The 16,813-nt window shown below is 43.4% G+C and overlaps 1 protein-coding gene across 1 annotated transcript; it reads right to left on the bottom strand.

Moving 5' to 3' along the window:
* Positions 1-2,215: 2,215 nt before the first annotated feature.
* Positions 2,216-15,189, bottom strand: ccdc71 (coiled-coil domain containing 71). Its single transcript, XM_035152463.2, has 2 exons — positions 15,061-15,189; positions 2,216-5,681 (listed from the first exon to the last, which is right to left on the bottom strand). Exon 2 carries the CDS (start codon positions 5,669-5,671, stop codon positions 4,610-4,612), a length of 1,062 nt encoding a protein of 353 aa, XP_035008354.1. The 5' UTR covers positions 5,672-5,681; positions 15,061-15,189; the 3' UTR covers positions 2,216-4,609.
* Positions 15,190-16,813: the final 1,624 nt, after the last annotated feature.

Genomic DNA, 16,813 nt, shown 5'->3' with positions numbered 1-16,813 from the left:
GACACGTCTGTTGTTATTCTGCTGCATTGAACTCTGGCTGCCGCCGAAGAACCCAAATGCTCCGTCACTCTGTGCCTTCGCTTTAAATAGCCTGACTTCTCTGCTGCTGACATTCAAGACACCAAAGAAACAAGCCTGACCTCCTCCCTCTGCCGTCCATGTGAAGAAATCAATGCTAACTGGGGAACATGGAGCAGTGTGATTCTACATATGAGCCACATCTAGAGTATCTGTGATGAGGCAACCTTTCCAAAATGGAGAACGAGCAGTTGTGGAGGTTCCGGCTGCTTCTCCACATGCTGAGCTCCCTCCCTTCCCCCCCCCCGACACACAAAGAGCTGAGCTGCTGGCGGCAGAGCAGACTGGAAAAGGTTTTGCCTGAGAATCAACGCTGTAGGGGTAGAAGCGGTAGGGGGGGGTAGAAGACCAGGGACCCTGACCTCCACTGCTGCCGGCTGCTCGCCATCATCACAGACCTCATTAAAAACAGTGACGCTGGCTCACGTCTGACCTCGTGACTTACGAAACTGATCCGATCTGAGACAAAGAGGCGGAGAAGGAACTGAGCCGCTCATGTCAGGGAGTCGCTCTCGCTCTCGTGTGTCATGAGCCCGAAGCCTGCAGCCATGTTGGTGATTAACACTTCATTTACATACTCCGCTCTGACTGGGTAGTGATGTTCTCACCTCTCAATGCTGCCACTGGACGATGTGGTTTACGTCTTGAGTTATTTTAATGAGTCGTTCACAGAGGGATGTAAGGATGGAGGGATGGATGTAAGGATGGATGTAAGGATGGAGGGATGGATGTAAGGATGGATGTAAGGATGGAGGGATGGATGTAAGGATGGATGTAAGGATGGAGGGATGGATGGATGGATTTATGGATGGACGTTTGTCTTATTCAAGCACGAGCGGCCTGCTCAAGTTCTATTGTAGAAAATAATGAAACCATTGACTTTCCCTCCATATTTTGAAGTTGTTTTACGCAATTGAGAGAAAAAGACCAAAGCTCTTGTTTTAGTTCAAGTTGAATTCGGAACACGTGAATGTTGAAGGTTGTTGACCTTGCACATGTGAGGGTGAAGCAGAATTAAGATGGTTATGCTGTGGTTATATGGTTATTTGGCGCTTTGTCGTGATGACAACTCAAAGCGCTTTACGGTGCAAGTTATTGCCATTCATCCATTCACACACACATTCATACACACATTCATACAGTGCATTCATGGGCAGCACTTTTTCTTTGAGGGGCAATTCGGGTTCAGTATCTTGACCAAGGACATAAGCAGATGGGGAAGACTGGGATCCAGATCAAATACTGCGGACATCCTCCAGAGTTCATGTCTGAAAACGACTTTAGGGAATTTATTGGTTCGAAGCCCTGCGGCTAGTAATGGTCCACGTACTGATTGCCATCTGTTGAGGATGAAGGCCACCATGAACCCCAGTGAGTTTGACTCATCTCTTCCCTTCCATTGTGAGATGAATCTGATGGATTAAAACAATAAACAAGCAGTTTTGTTTTGTTTCAACAAGGGATTTGATGTCAACCAATTTATTATTTAGCCCATTCAGGACTTGCCGGGACGTCGTTATAATTACAAGAAGTTCATTTTGTTACCAGCAAAACCTTAGTTTAATGTATTAATGACTATTGTGAAGAAGTTGAATCTGAATGAACGTTTGTACCGAATGTGAAAGGATTCCCTCGAGGTCTTTCTGGGACCTTGAACTTTGACCATCGAAATAGAATCAGTTTATCCTTGTGTCCAACTGAATGAGGCGTATGGGACAACCCAATAACATAAGGCCTTGGTCATAATAAAAACTTGAACATTCTAAGCATGAAGCTGTAATAGTCTGCATTAGTTGAAGCTGTATGTAGCTAAAGATCTGAAACCTAAGAAGTTCTTGAACATGAAAGCTGACGACTCTTAGCATTGAAGTTTAGCTGCAAACAGACAATAGCTGTTTGGAGGCTTTAACAACATAACTGCTAAACTAAGGTCAAAGTCTGACAGAGAAAGTTTATTCATTCCCCAGATGCTCAACAACGGCCCAATGACACAACTTTCTGCTTGTTGAGTCAGACGTCCTCGAAAATAAACAATCTGATCACGTGATATCGTTCTCGGCCTTAGATCCGATTCAGCACCGGGCCTGCTGAGGTCAACATGTTCTGGAAAATGTATCTGAGGACAATATTGTGCAAATTATTTTTTTATATTTTTATTTATTTAACAAAAGGTTTTCAAAGATCATGTAGGAAATACAATATCATACAAGTGTTGCACAAACAGGACTAACGGAAAGAAGACCTACAAAAGGGAATTGGTGGAGGACGTGAACATGGCTGCGTGAAGACAGAAGGACACAAGGAGACCAAGAGCCTCCTCCAGAACCTAGAATTCACCGGAACAGAGACATACAAAAAGCTTTTCAAGCTGAGCACCAAACACTGATCTGGTGTCAGGTTCAACGGAGGAACTGTTTTCTTATTCAAGAAAACTGTTTTCAAAACTGAAAGCAGGTTTCCTCACCGAATCAAATTCATTCTTTGTGACCGGAATTTAGATCAATTTTATTTTTGTATGGTGTCGACTTCATGATTTTTGAAACACGAACTTTCAAGATTCACTGACCTAATGTTGATTTAGTTGTTATATCTGGACATCGACAAATTTGGCTGTTGAGTTACTCAATGTTACATCAAGGTCAACTTACTTGCTGACTTTTTCCAGAGCCTTTATCTGCTGGAGATCTGGAAAGGCTCCAGAAAATGTGGACCAAGAGTTTAGATCTTTTTTTCATCAAAATGTGTTTACGATGCCAAAATCTTCTGGAATGTGGTTTTACCCAAACATCTCAAACTCATTTTTTCAGGGCAACACAGAGTTTCTCACAGATGATAACATGAACATGGTTTCAGGTGGTTCCTCACAGTAGAAACCCTTTGGAAAGCACACGAGGCGGTTTGGCATTCTCATCCCAACCTGCAGGGGGCAGCCGAACTATCAGTCCCTCAAAGAATAATTCACAGGAAGTCATTGCTCTTTAATCTGAACCAGTAGAGGAGAAACAGGAGGACATTCTAGTGCCAGTCACTTCATTCGGCACCAACATGGCAAAGTTAGCACCAGTACCAAAAACCAGTGTAGTTTCACGGAAAGTGAAACTAAATTTGAGGGAATATTTTCAACAAGCTGCAGCAAATAAAAATACTAAAGACTTTCAGAATCTGGCACAAGTGACAGTGAAATCACAAAGTGCTTTTTTAATCTTAAGAAGAGTCACAACAGTCGGATCTTCAGCAGAAGAATTCAAGAAACCATAACCTAGACTTTGTTGGGCAATTCTCGGCAGCAACTCTGATGGAAGATAAAACATCCATGTGCTGCAGTTTCAAATTTAAATGGAGAGGAAATAAAAAGGCCTGAAGCTCAAGTTAACCAAATTTTACCACCGATATATCAGCCAAACAAATGTCCGACTGACCTTAGTTGCCTGTGAAGTGCAAAAAACGTATCAGGAACAAGCAGCGCGTGTTTCATGTTCTTCCACTTTATACTTTTGACCGAAAAGCAACAATGTGGAGAAGAAACTCTGATAACACAATCAAGATATTCTGAGATCAAATAAATATTGAGAAAACAAACGCCTTTGAGATTAAAGCAAAATTTGGGTTTTAATAAGAACTGGTTCCTGGCATCAAATATTCCCAACAGTCAAAAATACTCTGCAATCTGTACTTTTGGTAAGATAAACTAAAGGAGCACTTTGTGGTTCATCCAGGTATCAATCTGTGTGCCATGGGTTTGATTCCCTGCTCTGCTCGCTCCAAGAGCCTTCTTGATTTCCAGTGGAAACAACAAAAATACAAAAAAGGAAGACAATCTAAACCCCCGCCTTTAAGTTAAGTTTAGTTGTTATCCCAGAACCAACCAACCATCACATCTGCTTGTCTGAAGAATTTGCATACCCGCCTTGTTCATCCACCAGCTATCTGGGTGTGAAGTGGGATCGTCCTATTCTGCCATTAATTCTTTCTTTGCTATGTAAAATAGGGCCCGACAGAGCGAGAGCACTGTTGATAAGCACTGCAATTAAAAACACTTTGGAACAAATGGTGCTGGACTTCAACTCACTTGTAAATGCATTAACGCTCTTTGAACACACCCAGTGCCTCGTTGAAAGGGCAGAAAATTCCCCTTTGCCCTAAAAGCTGTGTCCATAAAGTCATCCCAAACATTGGCTAGTTGCCAGTTGACTTGGGCAGAATGATGGTTAGCTTTAGCATTGTGTATGTCGTACACTTTAATTGTCAACACAACATATTCTGTGGACAGAGACAATGTACCAGCATTCGTCCACTTGACATTTCCCAGAAAAAGCATCATCCGAATTCAAACGCCTTTCTATCCCGGGTGCACCTGTCAGGAAACAGAACTTCCACAATAAGACTAACTTCTTGACCTCCAACACTCAGCAGAGATCACAACGACCCATGTATGATGTCTGCTATGAACACTGGGGCTCAGCCAGGTAGAGGCTAATGGAAAACACTAACATCTGCTAGGACACAATGTGTATGGGTTTGGGGGGAACTGTCACTTATTCTGGTATCTAAAGTCTCTCAAGACGTGATTGAGAGGTTGGATCTGAATCACTGGCGAAAGATTGACCTGTAGGATCTTCTGCGCTTTTCGGCGAGCCTCGGCTACCGACCGAGAGTCGTCCACCTTTATCACTTTCTGTCTAAAACTGTTCTTGTCCTTCCAGCCATTTCTCTGCCGGGCCGGGATGTTCAATTCCTTGGTGCCCTGATTGTCCCTGTGGAAGCCATTGCTGGTCAGCTCTGTGTGAGTCTGTGGAAACGCCACACCATTAGCGTAGAAGACTGGTGCCGAATCTCCAATGAGGGCACCATCAAGTCGGATAGGGCAGGACAGGCTCTTCTGACTAAACAAGGCCACGGCTTTGGTGGACGCCCCGCCACCATTCTGAGAAGGCTGCAAAGGTATTCCTGAAAGCATTGGAGGGTGCTGTTGCTGTGAAAATGCAACAGAGGGTGCCTCAGAGGACGAGTTCCAGGTAGTGTGGATCTGGAGTCTGGCCGTGTGGAATCCCGACAGGCCTTCAATGTTGGTCAGTCTGAGACATGGCTGCACCTGCAGTGTCCGCGACGTCTCTGCAGTCTGAATGGGGGTCCTACTGCAGACAATGGTGGGATGGTCCACTAGCAGCTCTGGAGGGCGGACCCCTTGAATTATGGGGATGCTCTTCTCAGAAGTGTTCCAGGATGGGTGTACCTCTCTCTTCTTGGTCATGGGCCTCCTTCCCCTTCTCTTGGCTGTCGGTCTAACGTTCTTGTTGGGTGGCTTTAGCATGTCTACAGTCAAGACTTGGTTTGTGCAGGAGCGATATCTGTAGACGTCCTTGCTGCTCAGCACAAGGGGCTTGTGGCCCTCCTCGCTCAGCTCCTGAAGGAAGGTGACTAACTCCTCCGTGCACGAGAAGTCATGGGACATTGGACTGAGGATCTTAAGAGCATCCAGAAGGACGTTGTGCCCTGCTGACGAGATCCGGGACCAGGAATGAACAGCCTTACGCTCTTCATTCGCATATGCCAATGGCCGGCCAACCACGGGACCTTTCCCCGCGTCAGCCATGTTTGTAGTCCTGTTAAGAGAAAACAGCATTTGGTTACTAAGGAACTGCTCTTAAGTCTAGAGTATTTGCTATGCAACCTTATATTTGTTAGATGCCCGTTTTTGAATGAGATGAAAGGAAAACTGGTATTTCAAAAGTAAGTAAAGTTTGTCTGCTTTTCCAGATCGAAAACAATCAAAACAAAAAGCCAAATCAAATGGAGACAGTTTAAAAATGATAAAAAATAACTTATGCTAAACCTGCAATAGGCAGTCCTTTTCAAATTTAAAGGAAAAGCATGAATAATCTTGCTGCTCCAGTGCAGTGCACAGCAGTAATTCATCACCCAGCAAATTTGACTTTGTCATCAGAAGTAATAAAAATGCTGGGGGATTTCTTACTTACTTACTTAATTACTTAACGGATTTCAACAAAACTTGCAAGAATGGAACATGGCGCAAGAAAGAACTTGTTTAATTTTGGGGTGGATGTGGAATGAGGAGAGGATTGTGTTTTTCTGGAGAAAGTGGATTTTTTAAAACCTTTTCACCAATTTCTCTAGAATACTGCCTGGATCTATATAAAAGCAAGTTGGTGGGAATCCAGATCTAGAAGATTTAAATGTGGTTTCATAGGAAAACCATTGCTGGCATTGATATGCGCTCTACGGAGTTCCACTTAAATGTATCCCAGTGCAAACATGTTCTACACATTTTGTCTTTTCTGAACATTTCTCTATCATCACAATCATTCAGCTGCTTGTCTGACCAATGACTTTCTTGCTCCTCATTAAATGTGATGAATGAACCTGTACTGCTGAACACACAGGGTGGAGATTTTCATTGGGTGGATTAATGCTCAGAGAACAAGCTAGTTTGCTTTCAGCAGACAGGTAATCAGACACCTCACATGATCAGACCAGCTGACAGCAACCCAGCGAATAAAAAGAAACACTAAAGCTCCAAACCTACTGAGGGAATGACCGCAGCTGGCTCATTACTCTGAGCTGACAGCAGAAGCCACTATGGCCCTCGCTCAGTTCCCCCTTTGTGATTAAAGGTATAAAAGGCGTGGGCCTTTATACCTTTAATCACAATGAGCATCGTTAGCTGCCGAGGCTTCCAGGACCTTTGGGACTGGAGAAACCAAACCCTGGGATCCTCCTCCACCAGAAGAAAGCTTGACAAGGTTGTTCAAGGTCTCGCAAAGGGAAACTGCCAAATATAAAATTGTATTTAAAGGGGACATAGCATGCAAATTCCACTTTGTTAGTGCTTCTACAGGTTAATGTGGGTATCTGGCATGTCTACCAACCCAAAAACTCTGGAAAAAAACCACTCGCGCGTTTTGTTATGGTTCCTCTAAGTCAGAAACGTCATGCTTGAGTGACTCGAATGAGCTTCCTGTGTATTGTGTCGTAACAAGGCACTGGAAGTCTCCCTACATGGTCTTGGCCCACCCCCACCTCATCCCCCCGCCCCCCCACACTCGTTACGCCGGGTTTACACCGGACGCAGCGAGGCTGCGAGGCAGCGCAGCGCCGTTCCCAAGCACGCAGCCGCCTGGCTGTTCACACGGGACTCGCATTTCTCCGCTGGTCAGCCCGCGATTCACTCACATGTGGCATTTGTCTGGATCGTTGGGACTGGGAGGCTGCAGCAGCTGCTCGGGCGCGACCGCTCGCTCTCCCATGCGTGAGCTGGAATTTGTGTCAACGCCACACAGCCAGCAGTGTATTTCTCCGCGCTGGTCAGCCCCATAGACTGTATATATAAGGTCAGCCCGCGATTCGGCTTTCTCCGCTTGTTGTTGTACCCGTTGAATGTCGGGGTTCGGGGGTAAATGATGGTCTTCATAGCCCCCCCCCCCCCCACCTCTCTCTTTCTCTCTCTGTCTGTCTGCTTGTGTGCTTGTAGTGGATGGGCAGAGGGGACATTTAATTATGTGATAGGGAAAATTAAAACTCCAGGACAACAGAAGGGAATACAAAGTATGGGATGCATATTTGATCATTTATATCATATAAAATATGTAATTTATATCGTTTAAAATCATGGGGGGAGAGGAGGGAGGGGGGAGCTGGCTCATTAGCATTTAAAGGAACAGGCACTCAAAATAGGTCGCTCTGTGGAGGGCTGTTTTATACAGGGTAAAAAGGAGCTGTTTTAAATGATCCTTGTGGTATTTTGACCAAAGTATGTTACAGACATTTCATTAAGACCCCAAGGAACCATATCAACTTGTGGTAAAATGGGCATGCTATGTCCCCTTTAAAGCATGCAGGTAAAAATTATTATAAAGACACAAAACTATGAAGAATAAGTGTCCTTATTTCCATTTTGGAAATCACCGTATCAGGTTACGAACTGCAGCCAACCTACATGAAGAATTTGTAATTTTTCTCACTTCAGTGACACCAGTGCTACAAACAAGAACTGCCACCAGTTACAGCACCATCACTCTGAACTCCTTTAAGCATCCGTCCTTGAGTCACAGCACAAGGTTAGGAATGTTAGATTGTTTAACATGCGTTTCAATGCTAATATGTTAGGTTCAAACTAATGGTTATCATCATTACCAAGGTGCCGGCAGCACCACCAGTAAAAAACAGGATGTTTGTAAAATCAAATTAAAGAAAGAACTCCTCTTCATCAATATTGTAATTTACAAAATTAAATATAGTAATTGGACCAGATAATCATCACATGATCCTGTCTTTCTTTTCCCGAGATGAAATAAAAGAAAAAATCCTTAACGTTTTTGCTATCACGTCACGTCACGATGTGAAAAGTCAGACGTGTTGAAGGCCGCCTCTGAATCATTCACAATTTTGTGCCATTTATTTGCATGGCCATTGAAGTGCAAAAGCCCTAAGGTGCTGATTACTTTATACATTTTAATCTGAATTTTCTTTTTTGACACAAGGAATACCAACAGCTGTGCCATGTCTCCTCCGACTGGGATATCTCCATTCTTTCTTCTATTGTGGTGAGAAAACATCTTAAGGATTACACAAAGATGTTGATCTAATGTGCTAAACAGATCAAACAGAATAAGATGGATATTTTAATGTTAGTCAAAGTTAGTCACAGAGAAAGGCAGGAAGAAGGGAAATGACACAAAAAGGAGGAAAGAAAGACGACGAGAAAGGAGACAGACAAGAAGGAAGAGAAAAACAAAGGACAGGTTCCATGTTGCGACTGCAAACAAGACAACTTCCCATGATTCACCATGACTGTGCAACGCTTACAGGAACTCTCTACATTACTGAAGGGGGATGAGTGGAGGGTGAGGGCCGGGGGGGTTGTGGGGTTTAGAGTGTGAGTTGTTGTGTGTGTTGGGGTTCTGATTGACAACTTTGGATAGACTGCATTATTGATGCTGCGTCATTGATGTGTAACACTGCGTGGGAGAAAAGTCTTCATCGGGGTCAGATAAGTGCAGACCCTCCACCATTTGATTCAGAGTCACAAATTAACAGTGTTTTTAGTTCAAGGTAGAACAGTTTTTTTACTGCAAGTTTAAAATGTACAATAAAACCGAGCTGGCACCGAAGCGAAAGACTGAACTGTGCGTTGCTTTAACACCTGACTAGTGTCTAAAGCTTGGTGGTGGCACAATCGTCATAAAGACAAACCAATCAAAGTGTCCTGCTCTGGACTATTGTGATAACCATAGACTGTATAAAGATGGACGACATGATTGTTTCCCAAAGGTGAAGCCAAAGTTTCTCCAAAAAGTCAAATTACACGTCAAATAAATCTTTCTCAAAGACGGTTTCTGTCATTTCAGGTAGTTCTTATATCACACTGTCCAAGTACTCATTTCAACAGCTGAGACTCACGGTTGGTCGAGTGCATGTATTGGCAGGAAGTCGCCACAATGGCTCCATCCCCCAAGAGCATTTACTATGTAAAGTGCCTTGAGATAATGCCTGTTGTGATTTGACTCAGATAGAGCTGATGGCAGAAACTACAAACAATTTTCTGTCATTGTTGTTATGAACCAAAGCAGCAGAAACATTACAGATGAGAGATTAAAGAGGAGCGTCACAATTTATAAGCTACATGCATGAGTTTCCAATTATCCAAGAACTTCAAACAATGACATAATTTTCAACCTGACTAAGCTGACAAATGCCTGTGATTGGTCTGTTACCTTATAAACGATGAGCTGAGACACTAAGAATTACATGTGGCCAGATCCAGTCTAAGTTACTGTTGGAATTCAATTATTATTAAAATCAAAATCTCTAAATGTATGTATGTTAGATATCATTGTCTAACGTCATAGTTTCACCGTTAGTACAAACTGCTGCTCGGATATGAAATCTCTGGAGCTCCCACTTAAATTAACGACCTTGAAATATTGCTGTGATGTACTTGAAGGTAAAGCTCATGGAGGCATAAAAATGAGATTGTTCAACATTCTAGCAATCAGTTAAAATGCTAAATTGGTAATTCTGGTGCAACTGGCTGATTTCCAAGCAGTTAACGTTGGAAGATTACATATCAACCTCACAGCTCTGCCTCAAACTCTCTCTTTTGCCTTTATTGTGATAGGACACTTTGGACATGATGCTCCTGATGAGTCCGCGGATTGGTGTCCTGGGGGATCTCCAGCCAGTCCCGATCAGGGCATCAGTGAGCTCCAGGACAGTCTGTGGCGGTGCTTGGCGGCATTGGATGCACCGATATATAATGCCCCATAGGTGCTCAGTTGGATTCAGGCCTGCGGAACGTGAGGGCCAGACAATGGCCTCAATGCCTTTGTCATCCAGGAACTGCCTACACACTGTGGCCACATGAGGCAGGGCATTGTCCTGCACCAGAAGGAACCCAGGGCCCACTACACCAGCGTAAGGTCTGGCAATCTCTGAGGATTTCATCCCGGTACCTAACAGCCGTCAGGGTACCGTTGGCTACGAGATGGAGGTCTGTGCGACCCTCCAAGGATATGCCTCACCAGACCATCACTGACCCACCGCCAGACCGGTCATGCTGGATGATGTTACAGGCAGCATAACGTTCACCACAGCGTCTCCAGACTCTTTCACCCCTGTCAAATGTTCTCAGTGTGAACCTGCTCATCTTTTGAAGAGAACGGGGCTCCAGTGGCCGATCTGCCAATTCCACTGTTCTCTAGCGAATGCCAATCAAGCTGTACGGTGCTGGGCTGTGAGCACAGGCCTACTAGAGGAACTCCAGCCCTAGCTGTCAGACACATGCACACCAGTAGCCTGCTGGAGGTCATTTTGTAGGGCTCTGGCAGTGCTCCTCCTGTTCATCCTCACATAAAGGAGCAGATACCGGCCCTGCTGCTTGGTTGATGCCCTTCCAGCTCTCCTTGTGTAACGGCCGGTCTCCTGGTATCTCCCCCATGCTCATGAGACTAAAAATGTTATGGATGGTTTGATGGACCACTTGGCTACTGATGTGGTGGGCTATCTACCAGCCTCGCCGATGGCTTATCTGTGACAGATAGATCACTAAGTTTGTAAGAGAGAGTGCAAGAGAAGGTGAGAGCTGTACTAACCTCAACATCAAAACACAAACCACAACATTAGCAATATTTTGACAGTATTAGAAGTGTAAAAAGGCATGTCCATTCTAATCTGTACTCTTCAGTGCTGCACTGTGACCTTGACATTTGACCTCCAGGCACCAAAATCTAATCAGTTCATCTTTGATTCCGAATGAACCTTAGTACCAAGTTTGAAGACATTCCCTGAAGCTGAAATCAAGTTTAAGAAAAACATCAGCATACATCATGAGGCCACCGTGACTTTTGGCTACCAAAATTAAATCTAAGTTCAAGTAAATGTTTGTGCCAGGTTTGTCAAGGATTCCCTCAAGGCCTTCCGGAGATGTCGCAAAGCAGAAAATGTGCTTTTTGAGCTCACGGTTACCTTGACCTAAAAAAATCTATTCAGGGCATCCTTGAGTCCAAGTGAATCTTTGTGCCAGATATAATGAAATTCACTTAAGACATTCCTGATATACTGCATTCACATCAACGTAAATTCATAGGACCATGACCTCTGACCACCAAAATCAATTGTATTCATCCTTGAGTCCAAGTGAGTATTTGTATCATATTTGAAGAAATTTCCTCAAGGCATTCTATAGATATCACTTTCACAAGAATGGGACGGAAAGATGGACAACCGAAGAATCATAATGTCTTCGGCCACTGGCTGTCGGCCGAGCAGAGGCATAAAAATATAGAGTATTTTCAATGATGAATTGCTGCTCAGGTCCTAATAATAATCCAAGCAATCCCAATAGGGCCCTTGCAGCTGTTGCTGCTCGGGCCCGTAAATATAGCAGAAGAACAAACAAAATGCAAGACCACTTTCAAAGCAAACATCCACAATCAGTTGATAAGATGACAACAAAATGTGCCCTCCATGTTACCGTGAAGAATATGTGAACAATGCAGAGAAGGAGATAACCCACAAAATATTTTCAAAGAATGAGAAAGACATTTTGCCCTGAACTATAGACAAATTAACAAATGCCGACAACAAGGGCGACCATTACCCAATGAACTGAAGCAAAGAACAAAAACGTAAAGCTAGTAGCTAAAGCAGAAGTTCTTGGCTCTTACAACCGTCTGCTGGGTTATGGAACAATTCGGTCGTCCTACTAACCGGGGATTCTTCTTGCTGACTGGATCAGGTTTTCAGCTTTAGGTTGGTACAACTCTGTATTGGCAAACTGGCAGTGGATGTTCTAGACACTAGCCTGGACAAATTCAAACAGGGGAGATAGTGTTCAGTGTTTCCTGTTAATCATGCAGACTGTGGCGGCCCACCATTTTCTAACCCGCTACAGTATCATAATAAACCAAAACATTTTTACACTTATAACAGAAAGATCTAAATTTGTGTGTGCAGCGCTATTTAAGATAACACGTGACAGAGTGTGTCTGTGTGCAAGTTACTGCATTATCGCACTACCGTGAACTACTGCGTGCACTATGGACCGTAACATTTTTACCGTCCATGCAGATAGTCAGACCTCATGGTCTCAGCTGCAGTTGTGGCCTTGAATGCATTTCTCTCTCTCATGAATAACTATACAGTTTTGTCCCTGAGTTAATAGTGAATTACAGAGCACACGGACAAAGCCATGTTTTTGTTAACCTGTCTGTTTATGGACAAAATTCGTCAACAACACATGGAGGGAGAGAATATTACTTTGTAGGGTATCTCTGAATGATTAACTTTTGGAGCTGACAGGTCAAAGGTCAAGGTCAACAAAGATATCTTTTGTGATGTTGTGCTGCCAGGCCAGGAAAAATCAGCTTTGCGCATTTGCAGCTAACAGTTGTCTTTGAGGGCTTTAATGTCGTATCCACAGGATTTTTTGTGATGTTCGTCTCCACCATTTTTAAACATGTACTCCGAAGAGGAGACGGCATCATCAAGAGAGCAACACAAGACACGGTGCTAGCTGGCCGGCTCTCACTGTTGTGAAAAACCTTGTTAAATGTTTACTCTGTGCGTGGAATGCTCTTATTAAATATACCCTGTGTTAAAGATACAGTACACCCTGTACTATAAATGCATCTAGTAACATATATACTAAGTTCTAAAAAAAATACCGTCTGAAGTCTCCTAAACATAATGGAGTCAACAAGTCAGTCTGACAAGATTCCCCAGCCGCCTGGAAGTACCCAGGACCCCGCAGAACTATTGGTGTCTAAGGCAAGTCTGGACATGTCTAGGTTTGACACCAATAAAATTGGCTCATAAGGGCCAGTAGGGGGAGACAGACACCATTATTTTGGGGATAAAACAACAAGTTTAAACTAAAATGGAGGTGGAGAAACCCACCTGATAGGAGGCGAGCTTGGGCTATGTAAGCAGGAGTACCGAGGTTTAGGTTCCGGAGCCAGCTCGGGTTTATCTCTTGTGAAAGAACTTTGATCATCTCCAGTGAATTCTTCTGAACAATACTGGGACTCCAGTAATTGTGACGTTTACGTGTTGGAATAGAAGTCTGGACTTAGAATCTGACCCGGTGCTGGACTTGTATTATCCAACATCACCACCTCCGGAGACGTTGCCACAGGGTGTGCCGTGCATTAAGACAAAGAGCCAACTACTCCATGATGAAATGTATTGCCAAATATTTGTTTGATTAGTTGTTATAGCCCTACTTAAAACACATTTCCATAGATACCTCCGCAAACAATGGGGCTAGAGAAACAATAAAATATCAATATGACGTTGTTATGGAATTGCATTACTAGAGTCTATGAAAGTTAGCATTGCCTTTTTGGGTTGTATACCGCTTATGTCCAGGGTATGATTTGGCATACTAATGCTTTTTTTATCTCTTATTATACGTCAGAAAACAAGTTAGTATTTTTATATAAAAATGTTCAGCTGTTGATGACTCGTCCAGCGCACACTGGCATTTAGTAAATGTTCATCCAATCATGGTGCGGCCAGGTCTTGATAGCGCCCATACAGCCTTCAACAGCGACCGCACAAGATCACCAGATGCGATGCCTTCAAAACAGAACTTGTGCGTTATGATTTGAGTTTGATTGGTGTACACAGGGTTAAGTCGTTGCCAGGCAACATTGTTGTCGGTGAAGCCACAGAGGCTAACCATAAAGTAAGCTAGCTAGCGTGTAACGTAATGATGGAAATACAAAGGTATAATAAAAGCGGATAAAACCAGAGACATAGGAAGTTTCCTCAGACGCATAACACAAGTCAGAATAAAAACTATAAGACTTAATATATCGACTAAAAAATAACATTCCACGAATTACACAATTTCTTAAAAACGTCATAACTAGGGAACTCGCAGCTTTCCGGAGAACTCACGAGTTACGAAGTTGTGGATGCCACACAAGGAAGACATTCGTGAGGATTCTTCTCGCAGCTAATCTGACAAAACAAGCTAACTGTTTACTCGACTAAAGAGAACAAAGAAAACACACTTAAGGTCAACTCGTTTAAAAAACAAATCTGACATGCTGGGAAAACGTCCTAGCAAATGAGGGTTAAGCTACGAGATGTGCGCAATCCTGAATGGTTCGCTGGCTCTTGAGCGCCCCCACATGGACGCGCCAATAACGCTCAAATTGCTTCCAGGTGCTGTTCAACTGTAGCCAGCTAAATATTCACGTAGCCTCCACGCAGAGGCTCATTTACAACTTTCATTGGCTTGGTGAAAGACGTCGCCATTTTTCTCACGGACTTGAGAAGTGGCGGCGACAAACACTCTCAACCTTTGCCGTGAGTTGAAGCTGCCTGCGCCGCCGCGGCCGCTCGACTCCCCCCCCCACCACCACCACCCCCACTCTCCTCCGCTTCCCCTCTGGCTGGATCGGAAACCCCGCGGCGAGCGACACGAGGGAACGCGGTGAACGTGGCGGCAGAATTTACCTTTTAACGGGGCTGCGTCGGCATCCTCCTCCCGCCGCTGCGCCGACGGTCCACAGTAAAATGGCTGCAACAACAGCCGAGTGGAAGACGGAGCGGGGAGGAGAGGCGGAGGCTGCCGGGGAGAGAGAGGACAGGGGGCGGGCTCTGTCAGCTCCGAGGGGGATAACAACAAACTAAATAATTTCTGAAAGAGAAACAAAACGAGATTTTTTTTTTTTATATTTAAACCAGACGTTGGTGTATATAACGGCTGAGTAAATAAACGTACATGTGTTTGAATCTATAACAACACGATAAATAAACCAACTTAGACTCTACCCAAGACACTGACGTCACGGCGGGGGCGGGGCTTTTGCCGATTTTTGTGTTTGTGGCTAAATAGCTTTAGCAATTAACTACTTATATATATATATATATATATATATATATATATTATCCTAGATATCTCTTCAAATAATCGGGCTTGAGAGTCAATCTAATTTCATTTGAAATGTCCTTATATACAGCACATGTCCAGGGTGTCGATACTTCTTTATATATACATATATATGCCAATTTTTGTGTTTGTCGCTAAAGCGCTTTAGCAATTAACTCATTTTATATATTGTCGCAAAAGAGGTCATGGGTGATTAGAGTTAAAAGCCTCTGGTGAAATGTAAAAGTAAATTCTTAAAAGTAATGATTAATGAGGTTAAATGGTTGAGGTCAAATGAGTTCAATGTATTGTTGTCTTGTTTTCCACTCACTCCGTGTACTGGAACATTCTGTGAGATTTGCCAACACTGCTAAATCTGTTGATGTGCCACTCCCCTGTTCCGAAAAGAGGGACAGTTCTGTGTAAAAGAGGAACTAGCGTTGCGCAACAGTAACCAGCGACAGGGTGTGGATCAGAGCTAGTAATGAACAAAGTGTTCCAGTAAGTGGGCGGGTCAAATATCAAAACGTATATAAGGAGAGAATTAGCAAGAATGGAGGTTTTGTATTTTCGGCGGCTGTGCTGACCGGTGAAGTCTCTTCCCAGATACAGACGAGAGACAGATAATGCTGTCTTCTCTTGTCTTAGGGAAAGTCTCTACAGAGTAGATCTACAGCTTAGAATTATTATTCTGGGGAGTTAAAATCTCAACATAGAGACAAGCCAATGGAGCTGTGGATTGCGACATTACTCTGTTGACACTTTTGCCTGCTCTACCACGCAAGTCTTGGATTTATAAAGAGGACTTTTGGACTTTGTACTGAGTTTGGAGTTTTCAACAGAATTCAGACTTTTGGTAGGAAAAGACACGCGGCTTCGGCCGAGCCGCCGCTCTCTCCAAATTTCATAATGTTTTCCTCCTTTTACAGCATTTACTCATCTTTATCTTTGATATTTTACCCTTTACTTTCAAAAATTTGATATTAGATTTTAATCAACGCCCTATGCTTTGCCCCTGCTAAATGTCTGCAATAAATATACAATAAAAGACAATTCGAAAAGTTGTGGACATTGCCTTTATGCTCTCAGTGTGACAGTAAACTGACTTACTGATTCTTTAAGTCAACTATTTTTGAACAGATCCTTGGGGCTTACAAAGGAACTAAACAATTTCATAGCAACTTCCAAGTGCACGGATTATAAGAGGAGAGCTTCGGTTAACAGGCGTGACTGAAAGACAATTTTTTTCTCACATGGCTATTAGGAATTAATACTTTTTCAGTAGAAGCAGGGTAGACGCTTGGATGGAGTTTAAAATTAAGGTTTGGTTATATGAAT

Source organism: Hippoglossus stenolepis, chromosome 3, assembly GCF_022539355.2.
Source record: "Hippoglossus stenolepis isolate QCI-W04-F060 chromosome 3, HSTE1.2, whole genome shotgun sequence".
In the NCBI taxonomy this organism is placed as follows: domain Eukaryota; kingdom Metazoa; phylum Chordata; class Actinopteri; order Pleuronectiformes; family Pleuronectidae; genus Hippoglossus; species Hippoglossus stenolepis.
This window is presented reverse-complemented; position numbering and strand designations above follow the sequence as displayed.

Coding starts and splice junctions, on each gene's coding strand:
- ccdc71 (XM_035152463.2), bottom strand. CDS start 5,671: ATGGCTGACGCGGGGAAAGGTCCCGTGGTTGGCCGGCCATTGGCATAT.